The sequence below is a fragment of the Pyrgilauda ruficollis genome, unplaced genomic scaffold (assembly GCF_017590135.1).
Source record: "Pyrgilauda ruficollis isolate IOZ18807 unplaced genomic scaffold, ASM1759013v1 scaffold69, whole genome shotgun sequence".
Lineage (NCBI taxonomy): Eukaryota > Metazoa > Chordata > Aves > Passeriformes > Passeridae > Pyrgilauda > Pyrgilauda ruficollis.
Window position 1 is genome coordinate 921,175 of NW_024528710.1, and position 23,036 is coordinate 944,210.

Here is a 23,036-nt window from a genome sequence, read left to right on the forward strand (position 1 = left end):
AACGGACAGCTTGTTCTGCTCAAGGCTCAAAGGTTGAGTGCTGTTAATGCAGCTTTTGGAGTGGGTGTGCCTGGAGAGGGCCCTCAGCTGGAGCTGCTGTGTGGATATTCCCCAGCAGAGCCCTGGGCAGGTGTCCTTTATCCCTGGCATTTACCCCTGGCATTTGGATCATTCTCACTCACTGCTCAAGGCTCAAAGGTTGAGTGCTGTTAATGCAGCTTTTGGAGTGGGTGTGCCTGGAGAGGGCCCTCAGCTGGAGCTGCTGTGTGGATATTCCCCAGCAGAGCCCTGGGCAGGTGTCCTTTATCCCTGGCATTTACCCCTGGCATTTGGATCATTCTCACTCATACGTAAACTTTTCCAGATTCATTTTTTACTTCCTAAAATCCTCTCCCAGCTCCCTGCAATGAATCTCATTCTTCTGCCTTCAGCTGTCACAAGTTTGTTTTCCCATTAATTGATCTGGGTGTGATATTTACTGCACTGAGCTCTCAGGACCACACATGAAAAGAGATTTCCCTGCAGCTGGCAGAGTCTGATGGGATTCAGGGATTCATCCCTACTCCAAAGGCTCCTGGAATTATGAGCCCAAGCTTTGAGCAGCCTCCCCACCCTTCTCTCCCAGCAGGGTGGGCTGGCGGGGAGACATGGAAATGGGAACAGGATCCTGCCCTGGAAAGGGGAATAGGAAATGGGAACAGGATGCTGCCCCTGGAAATTGGATCAAGATCCTGCCCCTAGAAACAGGAACAGGATCCTGCCCCTGGAAATGGCAATAGGAAATGGGAACAGGCAATGGGAACAGGATCCTGCCCATGGAAATGGGAATAGGTAATGGGAAGAGGATCCTGCCCTGGAAATGGGATCAGGATCCTACTCTGAAAATTGGAACAGGAAATGGGAACAGGACCCTGCCCCTGGAAACGGGAACAGGATCCTGCCTCTGGCAATGGGAGCGGTCTGGTGGGGGCAGGGGAGGGGCTGAACCTGGGTAAGGTGGTTTAGAAGCAGATTTTGAATTGTAAAGCTTCAAATAAAGCTTATCAAAGACCACCAGAACCACTCCTTGGTGGGCTCTGATCCTCCTGCCTTTTTCCCAGGAACATCCAAAGGTTTCCTGCGGCCCCTCTGAAGGGTCTGGCAGCCCCTGACTCCTGGGGACAGGAGCGGGGTGACTCTGGCAGCCCATGGACGACTGGGAATATTTCTCTTAAAGCCTGAACTGTGCCAGGCAGGCCAAACATTTTCCATCCTCCAATTCCTGATGAGAATGGAGAAAATTTTAATTAGTCTGGGGTTCTTTTCCCGAAAAAACCTGCAGAGTTTTCCCTCCTGCTTCTCCAGTGAAATGCTTTAAATGAAGATGAAACTCCTCTGAGCAGTTGCTGGGGGCCCTGGGGTGTTCCCAAATCCCAGTTCCCAGAGGGAGATGATGGAGAATCCCCTGATTCCCTCTTCAAGCACAGGGCAAACTGAGGAATTGGCACCTTTTTCCCTCCTCACCTCCAACCTTTCCAGTGAAACAGGCTCCCAGCTGCTGGAAAGTTAAAATTTCTCTGGCATTTGCAAGAGGCAGATCTGGGGAGTTTGGGGCTGGGAGCTGAGAGGTCTGTGAGCAGAGACATTGAGGTGGTCGATTATGGAATCAGGGAATATCCTGACTGGAAGGGACCACAGGGATCATCAATCCAGCCCCTGGCCCTGCACAGACACCCCAACAATCCCAGCCTGGGCATCCCTGGAGCTTCTGGAGCTCTGGCAGCCTCGGGGCCGTGCCCATTCCCTGGGCAGCCTGGGCAGTGCCCAGCACCCTCTGGGGGAAGAACTTTTCCCTGATTTCCAACCTGAGCTTGCCCTGGCCCAGCTCCAGCCCTTCCCTGGGTCCTGTCCCTGTCCCACGAGCAGAGATCGGAGCTGCCCCTCAGTGTCTCCCCTCACACAAGTGGAGAGGGTTGCCAGAGGCTGGAGCAGTTAAAAAACAAACCAAAGTCAGATATCAGGAGCTGAGCCAGGCTAAGGACGATTGATGGAAGTGGTTCCTTATGTTCCATCAGTATTTTTATTGATCTGAGGCTGTTTAGTGCTGTAAAAATGTTACAAATTAGAGAAAAGCTTGTGAGCAGGATCTAGAGAAGGAAATCACCCAGGGTGACAGCAACTGGAGGAAGGGAAACAGCCTCAGGTTGTGCCAGCAGAGGTGCAGGTTGGATATTGGGAATTATTTCCTCACTGGAAAGGTGGCACAGGGTGGAGTCCCTGGAGGGGTTTAACAGCCCTGGGGATGTGGCAGCTGGGGATATGGCTCAGAGGTGTCCTTGGCAGTGCTGGGTTAAGTGGTTGGACTCAATCTTAGAGGGCTTTTCCAGTTCTGTGTCTCTGATCCTGGGATATCCTGAGTGCACGGAGGATTGTGGATGTGCATTAACATATCCTGATCATCCTGCTCTTGGATGAGCAAATATTCATAATTAACCTTGAAAAAGGCAGCAGCTGCTGCTTCTGTGCTCAGCATCCTCCAAATCCTCCACCATAACACTCCTCCCTTCTCCCTTCCCTCCACAGAGATCCGGGAGGCTTTCCGAGTGCTGGACCGGGACGGGAATGGCTTCATCTCCAAGCAGGAGCTGGGCATGGCCATGCGCTCCCTGGGCTACATGCCCAGCGAGGTGGAGCTGGCCATCATCATGCAGCGCCTGGACATGGATGGTGAGTGCTCACCGGGCTCTGCTCTCTGCTGGGGCGTGCTCAGGGCTTTCCCAGTGCTTGGCAGCCCTTGGATCCCCATCCAACAACTCCTGCTCACCAAGGGGAGCGTGGAGGGGAGCTGGGGAGCTTCGCTTTCCCCACACAAAAGGAAAGGGCAAAGTGAGATGTGAGCCTGCTGTGGGTAATCCTGGGGATCAGGCAATCCATGGAATGGGGATGGATTGTGGGATGCAGCTGAGTGAACACAGAGCAAAGTCCACAATCCCAACAATCCCAGCCTGGGCATCCCTGGAGCTCTGACAGCCTCAGGGCTGTGCCCGTTCCCTGGGGAGCCTGGGCAGTGCCCAGCACCCTTGGGGTGTTATAGACAAGTAATGTAATAGTTGGCTCTCACAATTAAAGAGACAGATATTATGCAGATGTATGGTAATGTTATTGTAAGATGTCATTCCACAGTCCTCTTTCCCTCCCCCTCCTTGTAACAGCCTCAGTAGTCAGGACCTTTAGAGGAGGCTGGCTTGTTACCAGGAGGGGTGGTGTAACAACACCTGACCTCCAGTCAAGGTGTAAAAAGTGATCTCCACCAATGGAAGGCAGAGAAGTCGACTGACAAAATTTTAAGAGAGGCTAAGGTTATAAAAACAGAGCATCCATTTTGTAGAGGAGCATGTGGCTGGTAGCCACAGGGGCTCCCAGTGCTGTAGTTTTTCCTTATTTAGTCCTTGGTTGTAGTTTTTGTTAAAGTTTAATAAAATTTTAAAAAGTGAGCAGTTGTTTCTCACAAGGGGAAGAACCTTTCCCTAAAACCTAACTTAAATGCCCCTGGCACAGCTGCAGCCATTCCCTGGACCCTGTCGGTGTCCCATAGAGCAGAAATGGGAGCTGTCCCTCAGGAGGAGCTGAGTCTCCCCTCACAGAGTGGTGAGGGGCTGTCTCAGCCTGGAGGGGGACATTCCACAGGTGAAACACAAACCAAAGTGAGATGTCAGAAGCTGACCCAGGCTGAAGGTGATGGAAGCAATTCCTTTGATCCCATCACCATCATGGAATATCCTGAGTTGGAAGGGAGCCCCAGGATCATCCAGTCCAGCTCCTGGACCGACCCGGGCACCCCAACAATCCCAGCCTGCACAGATAATCTTTGCCAGGCTCTTTGAACCTTTCCCTGTGCGCTCCTGGGCAGCCCCTGGCCGGTGACATTCCCGGGAGAGGAGCAGGATTCCCCCCAGTCCCAGAGCTGCTCCAATGAGGTGTTGATTGCTCTGCGAGGAGAAGTTTTGAGGGGTGGAATCCCCCCGAGCCAAGTCCTGCTGGGAGAGCTCATCAAACAATTACTGAGGGAATAAAAGCTACAGGACCCCCGTTAGAGGGGAGGGAAATGCAGGATGGGGATGTTGGAGCCAGGGAGGATTTCAGCTGCTGCAGAGCTGAACAATTCTTTTAAAATGTCCTTGGCAGGGCAGAGGGGAGCCCTCCCTGCTGCCAGGAGCTGGGGTGCAGGGGCAGCCGTGTCCGGGGGCTGTGGCAGGGTGGGAACACTGGAATCCTGCCAGAGCAGGGGCTGGGGGGATCCGGGAGAGCCCGGGATCCTTGGGGACACAGGGGAGCAGAGCCGGGGAGATGGGGCAGTGACAGTCCCCTGCCTCACTGGGCACTCCTCATGTCCCTGCGAGGCACAGGACAATGTCACCAGGGCAGGGCTGTCACCTGCTGAGGGTGTCCCGCAGAGAAAGGGCTGTAAAGGCTGGCAGGGACAGGAGATCTGCTGCGGGAATGATCTCATTCCCTAATGAAAAGGGGAAAAAGGAATCCATCACTTTTAGAAGTGTACTGTCCAAAAGTTGTTGTTTGCCCCTTGCCCTGCTGTGCTGGCCTTTCCTGGCAGAGAGCGACTCAGGCTCAGGTTTGGCAAAGCCAGGCTCAGTGTGCTGCCAGCTCCTGGGGTCTTTTCCCGAAATTCTGAGCTTTTTTGGAAGAAGTGTGCTGGGACTTGGCTCCCGGTTCTGATTCATCTCCAGTCCTTCCCTGACTCTGGCAGACTTTGGCACCGTTCTGTGCAGACTGCTGCTGTGGAGGGACCCGAGGTGGGGAGTGCAGTCAAATCTGGAATGATGGAAGTGGTAAATTCCTGCTGAGGCTTTCCAGGGAGTTCTGCGTGCTCTCTGCAGGGATGGCAGCTGATCCTCCAGCTCCAAACTGGTTGTAGTGGTGCAGTTTTGGAGCAGGGCTTTGGGGGCTGTGCCAGGGGAAGGTCAAGTGGGCCATGGATTTAAAAAAAGTCGGGAATGGGAAATTCCTGAGGCTCTGAGCAAAGAGGAGAATGTTCTGTGAAAGATTTACCTTGCCTGCAAATTGAATTAGTGCTGTACAGCTTGAATTTATATTATTATGGCTACTTTTTCCTCCAACGAATTTTTTCTTCACCTTTTCATGGGATTTAACTTGAACTGTGGAGTAAGAAGCAGCAGCAGCCTCCTCCTTCCTCTCCCACTGGGAAAGGGCAGCATTCAGGAGCAGGGCAGGAATGTCGGCTGTGCCCAGTGCTCCCAGGAACAGCCCGACCACCTTCCCATATACTCCTGGCGAGGTTTGCTGAGGTTTTCCAGGTTCTTGCTTGGCATTAGATGGGTTGGAAGCTCGGGTGGATGAAAGGTCACACTCAGGGAGAGCTGGGGGGAGGTGAAATCCTCTGCACATCTCTGCCCTGTGCCGTGAGTTACGATGTGCTGGCAGGTGGAGCAGCCAGACATCCATTCCTTCCTTCCCATCAAAACTGCTGCCAGGGCCTGCAAATGAGGTAACAAAATTGGCAGGCCTTGGGATTTAAGCTGAGCCAGCCTGAGCAGCCCCAACATCCAGTTTTCATCAGCAAATTCCAGCGTGGCAGAGGGGCTGCATCTGACGGCCAGCAAAAACCAGGAGAACTAGGAGCTGGGCTGGGCTGGGCTGGGCTGGTTTTCCCTGATTTCTGTAGGGATGGGCATGGAGGGAGCAGGACTGTCAGGCTGGGCAGGGCGGGTCTCAGAGGAGCATCCACAGCCTGTGTTGGGGCTGAGAATAAAGGGACCTGACCAGAGATCTTCACACCTGGTGTCACCTCCTGCCACCAAGCCAGGGAGTGGCCCAGGGAGTGGCCCAAGGAGTGGCCCAGGGAGTGGCACAGGGACAGACACATAGAGTGGCACAGGGATAGATGCAGGGAATGGCACAGGGAGTGACACAGGGAGTGGCAAAGGGAGAGCTGCCTCCAGGGCCACGGTGTGCAGCTGCTCAAGGACGCTCTCAGAGCTCCCACTGGAGCAGGAAGGAATGGATGCACATAATTCATCACTTTTGGAGGAAAAATGAGGTTAGGGAGAGAACACTACTGGAACTTGAGCAAAACCAGCCTTGGCACCGCTAGGATTTGGGCCAGGAGCCCTTCACAGGTGTCACCTCTGATGCCTCCATGGCTGCTGAGGGCTGCCAACACCTCCCTGCACAGGGACATGTCACCAGACTTCCTGCAGAGGGGACAGGCCAGCAGAGGGATGTGTCATCAGCCACCAGCCTGGCACTGCCAGGGTGCCCAGGAGTACAGGGAGTGGCTCTGCCCTCACCCCCCTCTGCATGCCCTGATTTCCTGGGAATATCCCATTCCTGCCCCTCCTCCCAGGAGGCAGGAGAGCAGCAGGGCTGGGGATCCCCTGGATCCCTACAAGTCCCTCCTCCAGCTGTTCTTCCAAAGCTTTGCTGAGAGCTTGGACAGCGCTGTCAGGCCCAGGGTGGGGTGGTTGGGGTGTCTGTGCAGGGCAGGATTTGGATTCCCTGATCCCTGGGGGTCCCTCCCAGCTCCAGGTATTCCATGATTCTGGGATTCTGCCAGGTGTGTGCCTTGGTTTGAAAAGCCAGGTGTCTGCTAAGGAAGGCAGGGGCCTCCCCTGAAAGGGAAAATGTAAACCCCCTCCCTCTGAATTATTATAATTCTGAAATTAAGGGCAGTGAGCTTCCCCCAGGTGAAGAAACACAGCTGCCACGGGGAAAATCATACAACTGGCATAAACCCCTCTCCTTATGGAGAAAAATGGGAATCTCCTTGGAATATTTCAACATCTCCAGAGAAATCTTAAGTAATACTCAGAACCCTCCTTTTGTGAACTCCAGGAGATGTTGTGGTACTGCTGGGATGGGAAGTGCCAGAAGAGGACAGGAGGAAAAGGGATTTGCTGGGCAAAAATATTTCTCTTTAGGAAGGGAGGTGAGGGTTGGGGGTTCCAAGATTCCCATTATCCCAAAGCTTTGCTTGGAAGTGTGGGGCTGTTCCCACAGAGGTTGTTGGTGGACCTGGGCACCCCTCTGGAGGCTCTCCCTTGTAGGGAGCCAATATTTTGGTCTGGAAATGCTCCCCGAGGTCAAATCTGACCTTTATCCCATGGATTCCCCTAATTTTCAGCCATAATTCTGCATTTCATGGACACAGACTGTGAGAGGGGCCTGTGCTTCTCTCTGCAATCTGGGGAATGAGATGGAATGTTCTGCCAGCACAGGGAAAGGGAAATATTTTATACATTTCTGTCCTGGAAAAAGGAATTATTTGTAAATTCTTCCAATTGGCAGTGATGCTGATAAAAACGCTGGGAAATGGCACATGGAATGTGTGGCCTTATCTGGGATTCCTCCTCTTTAAGCAGGATTTGCCATAAAAGAGATGAATGTGTGACTTAAGTGTCACAAATGGTTTCATTGGGATTTTTATCTGAGGAATAAAATGAGCACTTGGTGCATTAATTAGAGGAGCAGCTGGAAAAATAACTCCAGGCTACCATAAGAGGGGGGAAAATCCACCCCTGGATGTCAAATTATTTATTGGGATGAGAATAGGGAGTGTTTTGATGAAGCAAAAGTTGAGCTGGTTTCACCAGGGACCTGCCTGGAACCTCTGGGACATTCTAGGATGGTGACATCCTTGGGAGCAATAAAAAATGGGGGAATCTCAACTTCAAATTCTGGAAGAGTCATGGAATAATTGAGGTTGGAAAAGATCTCTGAGGTCATAGAGTCCAACCACCCCCAGCACTGCCAAGGCCACCACTGCCCCATGTCCCCAAGGGCCACCTGATCCACAGGGCTGTTAAACCCTTCCAGGGATGGGGACTTCACCCCTGCCCTGGGCAGTGTCCATGCCTGACCAGCCTTTCCATGGAGGAATTTTCCCAATATCCAACCTAAACTTTTCCTGGTTGTTCCCAGAACAACCTGGCACTGTCCTGGGTGTTCAAACCCAGGCAGAAGTGGCATTGGTGCTGTGGTTTGGTGGCCATGGGGCCACTCGGACCAAGGTTGGACCTGATGACCTTGGAGGTCTTTTCCAACCTCAGTGATTCCAGGACTCTTCAAACTGAGATTCCAGTTTTTCATTGCTCCTGAGGATGTCACCTCTCCAATTCTGCCACTACAGGTGACACATCCCAGAATATCCCAGATTCTCTTTGGAAAGGGAAGAAGTGACAGTGCCATGGCTGTGTGGTGTCAAGGTCACCGTGTCCCTCCAGGATATTTTCCTACTGTCCCCGACTCCCCCAGGGACATTGCTTTGGTCTGCCTGCCCTGGCTCCTGGGGAGGGAAGGGACACCAGAGCTGGGGACAGGGATGGGAATGGTCAAGAAACATGGGCTGGGACATCTGGAGACAGAGCAAATCTCTCCTTCAGAAATGAACTGTTCAGCTTTCCCCTGGGGCAGACAGAAGGCAAATCCCTTGTTCCTAGGCATCAACAAATCCCAGGATCACAGGATCATTACGGTTGGACAAATCCCAGGATCATTCAGGTTGGGAAAGACTTCCAAGATCATCCTGTCCAACCTTTGATCAATGAAATGTTGGCCTCTGTCACAAGCTCATCTTGAGCTGCCCTGTGGGGGACAATGGTGACATTCCCAAGCTGGAAACATTTTTTTCTCCTTCTTTTGTCTCTCCTACTTCTCTTCTTTGGGTTTTCCTGAGGTTTTTTACTATTGTGGATATTTCCTTGTGTTTCAGCATGAAAAGAGCTGGATAAAATATTTCATTTTATATCTCAATATGTGTTTCAGTACAAAATAGCCCAGGCTGCTGGAGGGGGACCAGGAACCATTTCTGGGATAAAATCAGAGTTCATAGGAGTCAGAGAATCCCAGAATCCCTGGTTTGGGTTGGAAATAATCCTAAAAATCATCTCACTCCATCCCCTGCCATGGGCAGGGACACCTTCCACTATTCCAAGTTGCTCCAAGCCTTGTCCAGCCTGGCCTTGGGTACTTCCAGGGATCCAGGGGCAATGGGTTATGATGGATTTGGGGTTTGTCCTTTGATCTCAAAGTGATTTTTCAGTGTGAGAAATGATCCAGCCACATTCCAGCCTGGTTGTCCTTTAAAATGTGTTGCTGAGCTGGGAATTTTGGGCAGCAGGATGGATTTGATGAGACTTGTCTGGATTTATAGGGGCCACTCTCTCCATGTCTGTTCTCATTTCGACAATGAGGATTATCACATTTTATCCCATTCTGTGTTCTCACTGCAGAAATGAGGAGTAATTACAGCTGCTGCTGCAGCCTGTCAGATCTACAGCTCAGGAGCAGCTAGAGGTTCATCAAATTACACTGAATTATATCAAATTATACCCAGTAATATCCCACCCTGCCTTGCTGAAGTGCAACCCAGCACAAAAGGAAGCCCTGAGGTGCAGTGCCTCCTCTGGAACCCACCCGGGCTGGAATGCACCCTGTGCCCTGTGCTTGCTTTGCATCCTTGTGGAATTTTATTTCTTGCTGAAATGCAATGCCCTGGGATCATTTTGGCTTCCCAGGGTGTGTGTGCCCCAGGGAGCACCCAGAGTCCTGCTGTAATGAGCTGCTGGTGCTGCCCAAGGTGCACCCCGAGCTCCCTGCCCCTCCCAGGGCAGGGGGCAGAGCTGATGCAATCCTGGGGGGTCTGGGGTGATCCCACTGCTCCTGATCCATGGGACACAGGGACCAGCTGCTCACAGCTGGGGACAGACCAGAGTCTGCACAGACCTGCCAAATGGGTTTGGGTGCCCAGGGAGGCAATCTCAGAGAGGGCTGGGGGCTCTGGGGACTCACATCCCCCTCAGCAGCCCCTGCAGGGCCTGCCCCTGGGGACACCTGGTGGCAGGGCTGGTCCCTGGGCATCCTGCAGCTCTCTGGGGCTGCTGTGGAGCTGGCAGGTGTCTGATGGGCATTTATTCCTTACTGCAGCCCCGTTTTCCTTGGACTTTTCCTCCTGGTTTGAGTGCTTGTGCTGGAGCAGGTCCTGGCAGATTGCCTGTCCCCTCAGTCCCTGTCTCCTGAGCACACGGGGAGTTCACAGATTTATTTTTAACAGGAAGCAAACCAGGCCTGGGGGGCTGTTCCCTCCCCCTGCAGGACAAGCCAAGGGGTGCCAGAGTGAGGAACTCTCCAGCTCCTCTGCTCGGTGGGATGGACAAACCCCCCTGCTCCCCGCTTCTGGAATGGGCTGGAGCCTTCCAGCCCCATGGAACCCCTCCTCCAGGGATGGTCCCTACAATCCATGGAGCTTTTCTGTGGGGTTGTCATGGAACCAGATCCACACAACTGCTCTGAAAACTGCAGGAGTGGAGGGCCTAAAGGGACAGAGGGGCTCCAGTGGAGATGTTTGATCCTTTCCTCAGATCCAGTGAAGTTTTCATGGAATCCCAGAATGGTTTGGGTGGGAATGGATCTTAGAGCTCCTCTCATTCCATGGCAGGGACACCTCCCACTGTCCCAGGCTGCTCCCAAGCCCTGTCCAGCCTGGCCTCGGGCACTGCCAGGGATCCAGGGGCAGCCACAGCTGCTCTGGGCACCCTGTGCCAGGGCCTGCCCACCCTCCTGGGGAACAATTCCTTCCCAATATCCCATCCATCCCTGCCCTCTGACAGAGGGAATCCATTTCTTGTGTCCTGTCCCTCCATGCTGTGTCCCCAGCCCCTCTCCAGCTCTCCTGGAGCCCCTTTAGGCTCTGGAAGGGCTCTGAGCTCTCCCTGGAGCTTCTCCTCTCCAGGGGAGCACCCCCAGCTCTCCCAGCCTGGCTCCAAAGGTGTCCCAGACATGGCAGCAGCTCCTGGATTCACTCCTACAGACCCACGTCCTCCCTGGCAGTGGGGGCAGTTGTTTCTCTCCTCCCAGAAGTCACTGGAGCCATCTATAATTAAAACTGCTTTCCAAGGCCAAAGTTTTGTGCCAGACTTTCCCTGTTCCCGTCATAGTTCTGGATTGAGCTGTAATTAGGGAGAAATTCTCTGCCTCGTGCTGGGCAAGGGGTCAGGCTGCTGACAAGGCTCTGACCTCCCAGTCTTTGAAATCGAAAGCCTTGTCTGGGCAGTCTCCTGAGGCTGGAGCTGTTCCTGCTCATCCTGTGCCTCATCCCGGGGCACAGCCTCGCCCAGACCGCGCCAGCCCTGCCCGGCTGAGCGGGGCACGGCAATGACACAGCCCGGGCCGGCCGGGCACCGCAGGGAGCTGCTGGAGAATAAAAATAAACAGCAGTTGTGTGCTCCAGGCCCCGAGCTGCAAACCCAGCTCATTAACTTTAAATATCTCACCTCGCTGCTCGCTGGAGGTCACGCTCGGCAGGAGGAGTGCGGTGCTCATCAGCTCCCAGCGCACACACTCATCCTCATCCTCACCCCGGCCCGGGCACGCCTCGCTCGGGGCCACGCAGGGAACTTCCAGGGACATGATTATCCTGAGAATGGCCAAGGAAAGGCTCATTTAGGGAGCAATCAGGGTGCATTATCCAACAAATTCGATACACAAGGCTCTGAAAACCCGGGCTAAGTCCGTTCTTCCCGGAGGTGGAGGTGATGCAATACAGGAATGTTTTCCTCCTCTCACTTCCCTTCTCCCCCTCCCATTTTCCTTTCCCTCCTTACATTTCCCTTCTCCATCCCGCATTTTCTTTTTCCCCCTCTCATTTCCCTTTCTCCCCTCTCATTTCCTTCTCCCCTCTCATTTCCCTTTCTCCCCTCTCATTTCCTTCTCCCCTCTCATTTCCCTTTCCCCCTCTCATTTCCAGCCATGTTTTCCCCCTCCGCTTCCCCTCTCCAGCTCTGCCTTTCTCCAGCCCAATAAAGATTTAATTCCACCCTCCAAGGCAGCTGCTTGGACAGGAGACTTTTGGAGAGACAGTGGTCTCTCCTGAGGGCTGAGGGTGGAGCTGTCCCAGGGGAATGGGGGCGGGATGGGTCACCCCCTGCTCTTCCGAGCATTCCCTTGTTCCCTCAAAGCTCGGGCAGGAGCTCCCAGGAGCTGCTGCTGCTCCCTGGGATGAGGGGATTTGGAGCCCTGCTCTCCCTGCCTGGCATTTCCAGCCTGGGCAGACTTCTGAGGGTGGATCCTGTGGGATCAGGACCAGGGGGAGGTGGGATGGGCTCATGGGGTGGTTTGGGTGCAGCTGGGGGTGTTTGGGGCTGCTGGTGCCCTGACAAGGTGACTGCACAGCTCTGGCTCTGGTTCCTGCTGCACATCCCAGCAGATCCAACTTCCCCTGCTCCCTGTAGTGAAGGGCTGAGGGAAGAAGAAATCCTTTGTCTGGAGCTCAAAGCTTAGGGAGAGGGTGGGAATTCTCTGTGCTAAGCTCTTACAAACCAGTGCAGAACCAGCTGGTGGCACCTGGAAGCTCTTGGTGCTGGGGATGTGGGATTGGAACCTGGAGGAGAATTGGTGTTGAAGGGAAGTGGCTTAGGGAGTAAATCCCCTTTCAAAAGGGCTGGAGGCTCTTCCATCTCTCCTGAGATGGTGTCCAACCCAAAGTCTGCTCCCTGCACTGCAGTTGTGTCCAGTCCCCTCCAGGTATTCAGTCATTAATGATTTTCTTTTTCCTGTGTCCCATCTCCTCTGCTCAGCTCCTGACAGGAGGGGACAGGAGGGGACAGCCAGGGGGGTTGGGCTCTGCTCCCAGGGAACAGGCACAGGGGGAGAGGGCACGGCCTCAGGCTGGGCCAGGGGAGGCTCAGGGTGGACATTGGGAACATTTCTTCACTGGAAAGATGGTTAGGCATCCCTGGAAGTGTTCAAAAACCATGTGGATGTGGCTCGTGGGGACAGGGGTCAGTGAAGGTCTTGGCAATGCTGGGGGAAACTTGGACTTCATTCTGGAGGTCATTTCCAACCTCAGTGATTCCATGATTTTGTGTTCCCACAGGTTTATTTAGGAGGCAGATGTTTGCAGAGGTGTAAACATCCCTTACTTGAGTCACTCAGGTCCAAAGAAAATCTCCCTGGGATGCAAGGTCTGGAAAAGCTCTTGGGTTCCCAGCTCCACGCTGCTCTTTGCTGCTGCTCCATCATCCTTGGTGCCCTTGGAATCAAAGAGCCACAGCGGTTTGGGGTGGAAGGGACCTTAGAGATGATCCAGCCCCAGCCCTGCCATCCCCATACTTGGCACAAGGGTGTTGGATGTGCCATGGGATCCCAGGATTCCCTGCTGGAGCTCTGTGGATCTCTGGGAGTGGCCAAACTGAGCTCACAAATGGCAAATGTTGATGCTGGGACTCCTCAGGCTGGAACTATCCCCAAGGTCTCTCTGCACCCCATGAAGGAGCAGTGAGGGGGAGCTTTGGCAAGTCCCTGCTGGCCACATGAGGTCTGTGGTACTGGAAAGTTTCCCAGAGAACACAGAGGTGTTGCTTGGTGCCTTCAGCATCCTCTTCTCGTGATGAGATAATAGGCTCCCTCCACCACTGCCATTCCTTGTTATTGTCACACTTCCCTGGTTCCTGCCAGGGCTGAGAGCCCTGCAGGGAGCAAAGGTCTGTGGGCACCTGGAGCTCTTCTCTTCTCACCCACTGAGGGCCTGGGGATGATGAGCTGATCTGATTTGGCTCTGCTGGGGTGGCCAGAGAAGTTCTGAGTCATTGCTTGAGTCATGAGGCTCAGCCACAGTGCTTGTGCCCCCAGGTGACTCGGTGACATTAATGCCAGGATTAACACAGAGCTTTACTGGGGAGGAAAATGTGAGAGCACTGCTGGGAGGGAATCAAGGAGTGCTTTAGGTGGGTTTAAACCAGTGCTTAAGCTCAGCTCTGGTGTTCTGCTAAGATCACCCACACAGGCAGTGACCCATCCCTTGGCTCAGGGAGCTCAGGGATGGGGTGGAATCCTGCCAGGAACCCTCTGTCCTCACCCCCTTGCCACCTGCCAGGCTGCCCTGGCCCATGTCCCAGCAGCCCCCACTGTGCCCCTAGGTTTCCCTGCCCTCGCAGTTTGTAAATAAGCTCTGGAAATGTGTGAGTGCCTTGGAATCATGGAATCATTAATCTGGAAAAGAGCTCTGAAACCCTCAGGTGCAGCCATTAACCCGTTGCTGCCTGGTGCCCATGGAACCATTTGCCTTCCTCAGTCAGGGACCTCAGCCCGAGCGGGGTTTATGAATCTTCATTTGTGCCTGGGAGCAGGGAGGGGAAGGAGCTGTCCCAGGCCAGGGAGCACATCCTGCTCCCCCTGGCTGCAGCTGTCCTGCCTGTGCCCCTCCAGCCTTCCCAGGGGTTCTGGTCCTTCAGGATGAGCCTGTTCAGGCCTCAGTGGGAGCTTGGAGGCAGAGGAGGGGAGCATCCATCTCACAGGGCTCACAGTGAGCCCTGCTGGGATCAGGGATTGTGGGATGGCTCCTGGAGAGGACCGAGGAAGGTGAGAGAGAACAGACAGCACACGAGCTCCTGCCCAGCCTTTTTCTCCTTTCTCCCCATCCTTAAACCAACTCTGAGTTAATTTGTGGATAATCCACACATGGCTCGGAATCCCAAGGACCCTGGGGAGAGCAGCACATCTGCAGAACAGGGATGGGAGGGTTGGAGTTGATTCCAGGGCTCGATCCCCCAGCAGCTCCCAGCACTGGTGCGAGGCCGTAGGGAGGAGGAGGAGTGTGAGCTGGGCGGCTCGTCCTGTGCCAAACCCGAATTCCACACTGTGCTCCCAGGATGGGATGTGAAAACCAGGCTTTAGTGGTGCCCGGGCTGTGCAGAGCAGCCCGTGCAGGTTTTAGTGGTGGTTTTTATAACATTTCTCTCGTGGCTGTCAAAAGGAATTTTCAGACAAACCCGTGATTTCTCTCTGTTGATGAAATGATGCTGCAGTTTCCTGAGGTGCTGATGGCAGGGAAGGTTTGTTTTCTGCAGCTTCACATGAATGTTAAAGGGATATTTTTACCAGGCAAAAGTGGGGTCTAGCTGCCTTGCTAGTTAAGAGTTTTAATTGAAAAAGCAGTCAATAAGAGGATAATGCATTTTTCAATGGCATCTTTCTTTGGAGGTTGTGGAAAATGCTCTCATTAAGCTTATAATTAAAGCCTGTGTAGTTAGTGATGATCCCTGGCAGAGGCACAGGGAAGTCACGAGAGAGGGGCTGCCCGAAGTCTTGTACAAAGTCAGAGCCCAGCAGTCCTTTTCTCTGGAATCACGTGTGGGACCGAGTCCTGCCTGCCCTCTGAGGGTGGAGTGACATTGGAGACACCCCGAACTGAGTAACTCCGTGCTCAGGGTCACCCGGGCACAGGCCAAACGAATGCGGGGGCAGGTACCAGCATCTCTTTAAAATGCAAATTGTTTTCTTGCTAATCTGGCTAATTTAAAGAAATTAGCATCCCAAAGCATCCCGATTTGCATCCCAGCGCACGGACTCGCTGCTGTCGGTGCCATCGGGCGCAGTGCCGCGGTGTAGATCACCCGGAGCCGCTGTCACCTTGCGCTCCCTCCCGAGCGATCCGGCGTGCCGGCACCGATCCACCCGCGGGACGGCCCCCGAGGGGCGGCAGGGGGAACGCGTTTCTCACAGCCCATAAATGTTCTACAGAATGGCTCTCCGGGTGATGGAGAGCCTCAGTATGCTGGCCCAGAAATGAAGGCGGTCCTGCAGAGCCCCGGAGCTGGGAGCGGCTTTAGCAGCGGGACCATGAGCGGATCCCTCCCATTTTACAGGATCCCTGCAGGGTCCCCTTTCAGAGCCTCACCCCAGGATATTCCCTCCCAGAAATCCCAGATCTCCTGGAGCCCGGAGATACCAATTCAGCCCAGGGAGTGCTCGGGCTGTGCTGGTTTTGTGCTCGGGCTGTGCTGGTTTTGGGCTTGGGCTGTGCTGGTTTTCCCACAGCGTTTGTACCGAGATAAGGGCACGGGAGATCGCGACCAGCCACTCGGCTGCTCGGATCGGCACATAGGGTGTGATAAGAATCGCAGATGTGGTTGATAAGAAGCACAGGTGTGATAAGAAGCACAGGTGTGATTGATAAGAGCAGGTATGATTGATAATAAGCACAAGGTGTGATTGATAGGAAGCAAAGGTGTGATTGATAAGCAGCACAGGTGTGATAAGAAGCACAGTCTTTCTTTGGAGGTTGTGGAAAATGCTCTCATTAAGCTTATAATTAAAGCCTGTGTAGTTAGTGATGATCCCTGGCAGAGGCACAGGGAAGTCACGAGAGAGGGGCTGCCCGAAGTCTTGTACAAAGTCAGAGCCCAGCAGTCCTTTTCTCTGGAATCACGTGTGGGACCGAGTCCTGCCTGCCCTCTGAGGGTGGAGTGACATTGGAGACACCCCGAACTGAGTAACTCCGTGCTCAGGGTCACCCGGGCACAGGCCAAACGAATGCGGGGGCAGGTACCAGCATCTCTTTAAAATGCAAATTGTTTTCTTGCTAATCTGGCTAATTTAAAGAAATTAGCATCCCAAAGCATCCCGATTTGCATCCCAGCGCACGGACTCGCTGCTGTCGGTGCCATCGGGCGCAGTGCCGCGGTGTAGATCACCCGGAGCCGCTGTCACCTTGCGCTCCCTCCCGAGCGATCCGGCGTGCCGGCACCGATCCACCCGCGGGACGGCCCCCGAGGGGCGGCAGGGGGAACGCGTTTCTCACAGCCCATAAATGTTCTACAGAATGGCTCTCCGGGTGATGGAGAGCCTCAGTATGCTGGCCCAGAAATGAAGGCGGTCCTGCAGAGCCCCGGAGCTGGGAGCGGCTTTAGCAGCGGGACCATGAGCGGATCCCTCCCATTTTACAGGATCCCTGCAGGGTCCCCTTTCAGAGCCTCACCCCAGGATATTCCCTCCCAGAAATCCCAGATCTCCTGGAGCCCGGAGATACCAATTCAGCCCAGGGAGTGCTCGGGCTGTGCTGGTTTTGTGCTCGGGCTGTGCTGTTTTTGTGCTCGGGCTGTGCTGGTTTTGGGCTTGGGCTGTGCTGGTTTTGTGCTCGGGCTGTGCTGGTTTTGGGCTTGGGCTGTGCTGGTTTTCCCACAGCGTTTGTACCGAGATAAGGGCACGGGAGATCGCGACCAGCCACTCGGCTGCTCGGATCGGCACATAGGGTGTGATAAGAATCGCAGATGTGGTTGATAAGAAGCACAGGTGTGATAAGAAGCACAGGTGTGATTGATAAGAGCAGGTATGATTGATAATAAGCACAAGGTGTGATTGATAGGAAGCAAAGGTGTGATTGATAAGCAGCACAGGTGTGATAAGAAGCACAGGTGTGATTGATAAGAGCATGTGTGATTGATAATAAGCACAGGTGTGATTGATAGGAAGCAAAGGTGTGATTGATAAGCAGCACAGGTGTGATAAGAAGCACAGATGTGATTGATAAGAAGCACAGATGTGATAAGAAGCACAGGTGTGATTGATAAGAAGCACAGGTGTGATAAGAAGCACAGGTGTGATTGATAAGAAGCATAGGTGTGATAAGAAGCACAGGTGTGATTGATAGGAAGCACAGATGTGATAAGAAGCACAGGTGTGATTGATAAGCAGCACAGGTGTGATAAGAAGCGCAGGTGTGATTGATAGGAAGCACAGGTGTGATTGATAAGCAGCACAGGTGTGATAAGAAGCACAGGTGTGATTGATAGGAAGCACGGTGTGATTGATAAGCAGCACAGGTGTGATAAGCAGCACAGGTGTGATTGATAGGAAGCACAGGTGTGATTGATAAGCAGCACAGGTGTGATAAGCACAGGCAGCGGCGGTGGCACGGCTGGCACACGGCGCTGCCGCGGGCACTGCCGGTGTTTCAGTCGCGGCCCCGGCGTTGATCTGCTGGAGCCTCACGGTCTGAGACACTTCTCACACCTGGTGACTTAGCAGCAGCGGCTCCAGGGAGGGCTGGATGCGGTCACTTCCCGCTGAATGGGAGTAAAACACAACCCCAAATCCTGCGGGTGCTGGAAGCAGGTCTGATTCACCCACCCCATCAGTTCATTAACATGGAGGAGGAGATGTCCGTGGCCTGATCAATGAAGGAGATTTTCCACAAGATTAGGTTAAGCATTCTCAGGAGATCTGAGCATTGAACTGCTTAGACAGACTGGGATTTTAAAGATCCTTCAGCAGTCATGAATATCCCTTTTTTTGTGAAGGGAAAAGTGACATTTGGTACAAAACTCCCTCCAAACAGCCCTGTGCCACGTTCAGAGCAGGAGCCACACCCAGCATTGCACCAGCTCAGCTCATTAGTGGCAGGACCTGTCACCTGTCCCTGCTGGTGGCACTGAGGCTGTGCCTGCACTGCCTGCTCTGCATGCCAGGCACACACGGATGCTGCTGGGAAGCTGGGCTGAAAAACCTGCTGGATCTGCAATGGCCTGGCCCCTGCTCTGCCTGCTGGATCTGCAATGGCCTGGCTCTTGCTCTGCCTGCTGGATCTGCAATGGCCTGGCTCTTGCTCTGCCTGTCCTCCCCTCCTCTGGAGCCTGGGGCTGGCCCTGTAAAACTTGTGCAGAACCTAAGAGGGAGAGCCCTGGCTGTGCTGCTGGCTCCTGTCCCCCTGCCAAAATGGCTTTTTGGGAGCTGCCTCTGGACTCTCTGGGACTGGGGAATGACCTGTTACCCTCAGTGCATGGCTTGATTCTGTCCTTGGGGCCATTTGGGACACAACAGAGGCCATTCCCTAGCACAGCAAAGGATTTGGGTCCGTGGGCACCAGGAAGTTGCTGTGGAGGTTTCCCAGGGCATAGGGGTGTCCCTGATGTGCAGCAGGTCCAGAGGGGCATGTTGGGCTCTAAGGGGTAATTTATTGATAATAATGAGGGTGGGGAGGCCCTGGCACAGATTTCCAGAGCAGCTGTGGCTGTCCCTGGATCCCTGGCAGGGATCCCAGGCTGGAGGGGCTTGGAGCACCCTGGGATAGTGGAAGGTGTCCCTATTCACATCAGGGTGTTGCACTATTTGACCTCTAAAAGTCCCTTCCAACCCAACCTTCTCTCTGATTTCTGAGTCTCTGATCTTTTCCTCCCATTCCAGGGGATGGCCAGGTGGATTTTGATGAATTTATGACCATTCTGGGACCTAAGCTGGTGTCGTCGGAGGGCAGGGACGGCTTCCTGGGGAACACAATAGACAGCATATTCTGGCAGGTAAGTCAGCATTGCTTGAATTGCAACTTCAGGCAGCTCTCAGCAGCTTCCAGAGTGGAGTTGTGGAGGAGCACAGGATGTTTTACTGAGTGGGAATGACCGTGGAAAGGGTGTTGAGGTCCATCATGCCGGGGGCTGTGGAAGAACATCCCACATGGGGGGAGGGAATTGTGTCCAGCCAAGCCCTGTGTTCCTGTGGATGGATGCAGCTGGACACAGCAAAGCACCCCGAGACTCATGCAGCATCTTTGGGAGTCTGGGATTCACTTCTGGAAGAGAAAAGCATTTTTCTCCAGAAATCTTTTGAGTAGGGAACCTTGAAGCCGCCCAGCGGCTCCCAGAAGTGTGTCCCTGTCCAGTGTCCCTTGGCTGTGGCAGGGGTTGTTCCACACAGACAGAATGTGCTGGGCAGGTTAGGATCCGCTGGGATTTCTGCTGAATTCAGGGTTGAGCACTCTGTATTGTGCCAGAGGAAGTTTTGCCCCAGGTGCTGCCCTGGGGTGGTTTGGTCCTGCTGGTCCCAGGCACTGGAAGGAGACAGATCCAGCACTAGGAGCTGCTTTTTGCCTGCCCTGCAGTGAGACTTTAAACAGCACTGGAGCTTCCAAGAAAAGCAGTCCAGGATGTTATGGTAGGATCAAAAATCCTCCAAAACACAGAGCTGCATGTTTGCTGCCAATGGTTCAAATGTGTGGCTTCCTGTGGGATTCCAGCTCCTTTCACTGACCATCCCACAACCCTGGCCTGCTAAGGAACTTTGGCTGTTCCCAAGTTTAATGAAGCAAAAGAGCCAAACCTGGAAATGAGATTTTTCTGCCTTCTTTTACAACCCTCCAGCCCCGTCCAGACTGAATTGGGTGGAGCATTGGAAGAGTATTTTAAAAGGCTTTTAAAAACTTGTTCCTGGCCTCCTGGCATGGGACAGAATAACCCTGAAAATTCTGCTCTGGATTCCAGGATTTGGTTGTCAAAGCAGGAGTTTGGTGCAGGCAAAGCCCCCATGGTTTGTCATGCACCTGGGGGCAGTAAATGGCACCAGGAGGGGCAGGACTGGGAGCCAGGGATGTTTTAGTGCCTCCACTGCTCCTTGGGAGCCTCATCCCAGCCTGGGAAGGAGAGGAGGGAGCCCCATCCCATCCCAGGGAGCCATTGGCACCTTCCAGAATCCCAGCCCCTCAGGAGCTGCTCAAGAAGCAAAAATCCTGCTGGGAAAATCAAGTTTGTGAGCTGAGCTCTTGGATGGGGAGCAGAGAAGTCTGGAGCCTTAGTGAAAATGCTGCTCATGGTTTAACCCACTGCTTTCTTTTAGTGACCCTCCCAGCCCTGCAAATGCCTGGAATGAGGCTGGGAGACAGGATTGTGCCTGGATTTAGGGCAGCAGGGTTCCTGGGATCAGCTTCCACAGGGACATGGCCCTGGTGCCTCCCTGGCTGTGGTGGGACAGGGAAAAGGGAGCAGAGGCTCCAGGTGAGAGCCCTGGGTGGGCAGGGACAGCCCTGGGGGCTCCTTCAGGCAGCAAAGCTCTGAGTTCCACAAGTGCTCCATGGCCTTGGAAAACAGCAGTTATGGGCTTTATCACCTCTTTACTCAGCACTTCCCTGGACTTCTGAGACCTTGAAGAGCTCTGGTTCCTCTGGGGTTGAGTACAATGTCTCTGCAACTTTTTCCCAAAGAAAAAGCATGGAAAAAATCATGGAAGTGTCATTCAGGGAACAGGTTCTCTTTGCCCATTGCTCCTTGGCTTTACCCAATCCCTCTTCAGGGCCATCAGTCACCTCATCCCTGAGCATTTCTGCCTCTGCATCATCTCCAGTGGGACTCCTGATGGGAAGCCAAGCCTTTGTGGGATCAGAGCTTGGCCTCCCCTGATGTGCAATTTCTACATTTTCTGGAGCAAGTGGTGGGGGCTGAGCCCAGGTTGCTGACAGAGCCTTTCAACCCTGCAGCCATTCCCAAGGAAGGATTTTAAGGAGGGAATGGTGCCCACAAGGCTGTGGCTGGGCCCAGGGCTGGGGGGCAAGGATGGGACAAAAGGGACACCTGGCTGGGCAGTGCCACCAGGAAACCTCAACCCAAAGCTTCTTCAATCAGTCTCACGGGAGAGAGGAACCATGTGGGCATCCAGAAAGTGCCTTCCCCTCCCCATCCAAGCAGCAGCTGCCCTCCAGCCCTCCCCATGCTGGGATGTCTTTGCCAAGCTCATTTCTAAGGGCAAAGACCTCCAGGCTCCAGGTTAAACACTTCCTTTGGGTTGGAATGTGGAGGAGCTCCAGGTCCCGGGGCCCAGAGGGAATAACAGCCCTGGATGAGAGGTTTTTAATGGAAGGCAGAGGTTTTCTGCCACCTCTCTGGGGTGGCAGAAATGCTTTGGGAAGTCAGGACAAGTGGCATTGTTAAACAACAGGGCTGCATCTGCATTGGGTGCAGGGGAAATTCTGTGCCCACAGCACTGATGAGGTGATTTGGAAAAGCCAACACTTTGTACCTGACCAGCTGAGAGCCACAGCGCTGCCTGATTGATTTCCCCCCCTTTCCCTTTGCTGTGTACACACAGAGGCTGCAGGGAATTTCAGGCAGGACGTCTGGGGCTTTGTCTGGCATGAGGGGACAGGGCTGGATCATCCCCTCAGCCAGGTGCCTGTGCGTGCCATCAGGAGCATCTGGGCATTTGGGATAAACAAAGCTGCTTTGCAGGAGCAGGAGCCACAGAATTCCAATGGGGAGACACTGCCCAGAGCTCTCATTTCTCACTGCTGGGATGTCCCTGCAGGTTTGGAGAAGCAGGTCCTGTGTGATAATTTACTTGTGGGCAATTTTGGAAGGGAATTGCGACACGATCTCTGAGCTGGTTTTGATGATGCAGTTGATTTTCTTATCTCCTACACAGGCAGGAAGGGGGAGCTCAGCTCACATCTTCACTGCAGGGTTCACAAGGTCATAAGACCCTTAGTTCCAAGACTTTTTGAGGCATTATTGACCAGTAAAATATTGCCTATGAGGATATTTATGTTTTTGACCCAATCCTTAAATATTCTGTCTTATGGACCCATGCTACAGTGTAAGCTTTCTTAGCCATCATGTTATGACACACAAACCTAAAGTACTGCATTTTAAACTTCTTGTTTACCTCTGTAACTACTTTTATTTTTTCTATAACTAAAACTCTAAATGTTCCTTTACTTAGCTTAACGTGTCTCTGCTTTAAACTCTAAATCCACATTCTCACTTCTAGCACCTCAGTTTGGAAGACTTTTCCAAGGTCTCAGATCAAATCTTGAGTTCAGTTCTAAGCTTTGGACTACAGGCCCAAAGTTCTGAGAGTTTGCTGCATTTCAGATTCCACCAGTCCTGCACAAGGAACAGCTCAGCAGCTGTTTGTGTTCTCTGGGTTTGGGAGAACCTTTTTCTTTCTCCAGCCTCTCACAGACTTCTGCTAGGGGGAGGGATATCCTGGGGTTTATGATCCTTGATGGGTGAGTAAGAATGGCCAAAAATCCAACAGCATCCCTGTGCAAGGAGGGAGGGATGTGCAGGGACAGGCCAGGGACAGCAGGGATGGGCCAGGGACAGCAGGGACAGGCAGGGACAGTAGGGACAGCAAGGACAGGCAGGGACATCAGGGACAGGCAGGGAGAGCAGGGACAGGCCAGGGACATCAGGGACGTCAGGGACAGGCAGGGAGAGCAGGGACAGGCCAGGGACATCAGGGACGTCAGGGACAGGCAGGGAGAGCAGGGACAGGCAGGGACAGCAGGGACAGGCAGGGAGAGCAGGGACAGCCAGAGACAGCCAGGGGCAGACAGCAGGGACATGGACAGGCCAGGGACAGGCCAGGGACAGCAGGGACCCCCGAGCTCTGAGCTGCACCCCAAGCACAGGCCCCAAGGACCCTCTGTTCCCTGGAAAACGGGGCAGGGCCCACATCCAGCGGTGGGATGCATTTGGGGCTGG

General features: G+C 53.7%; 1 protein-coding gene across 2 annotated transcripts in view; it reads left to right on the forward strand.

The window, feature by feature from the left end:
* CALN1 (calneuron 1) overlaps positions 1-23,036 on the forward strand; it is a 139,133-nt gene that overhangs the window by 78,528 nt on the left and 37,569 nt on the right. For both annotated transcript variants that reach the window (XM_041484928.1, XM_041484929.1), the window contains 2 exons: positions 2,563-2,706; positions 18,973-19,085. In XM_041484928.1, the coding sequence (XP_041340862.1) occupies positions 2,563-2,706; positions 18,973-19,085 (257 nt within the window). The remainder of the gene's footprint in view (positions 1-2,562; positions 2,707-18,972; positions 19,086-23,036) is intronic.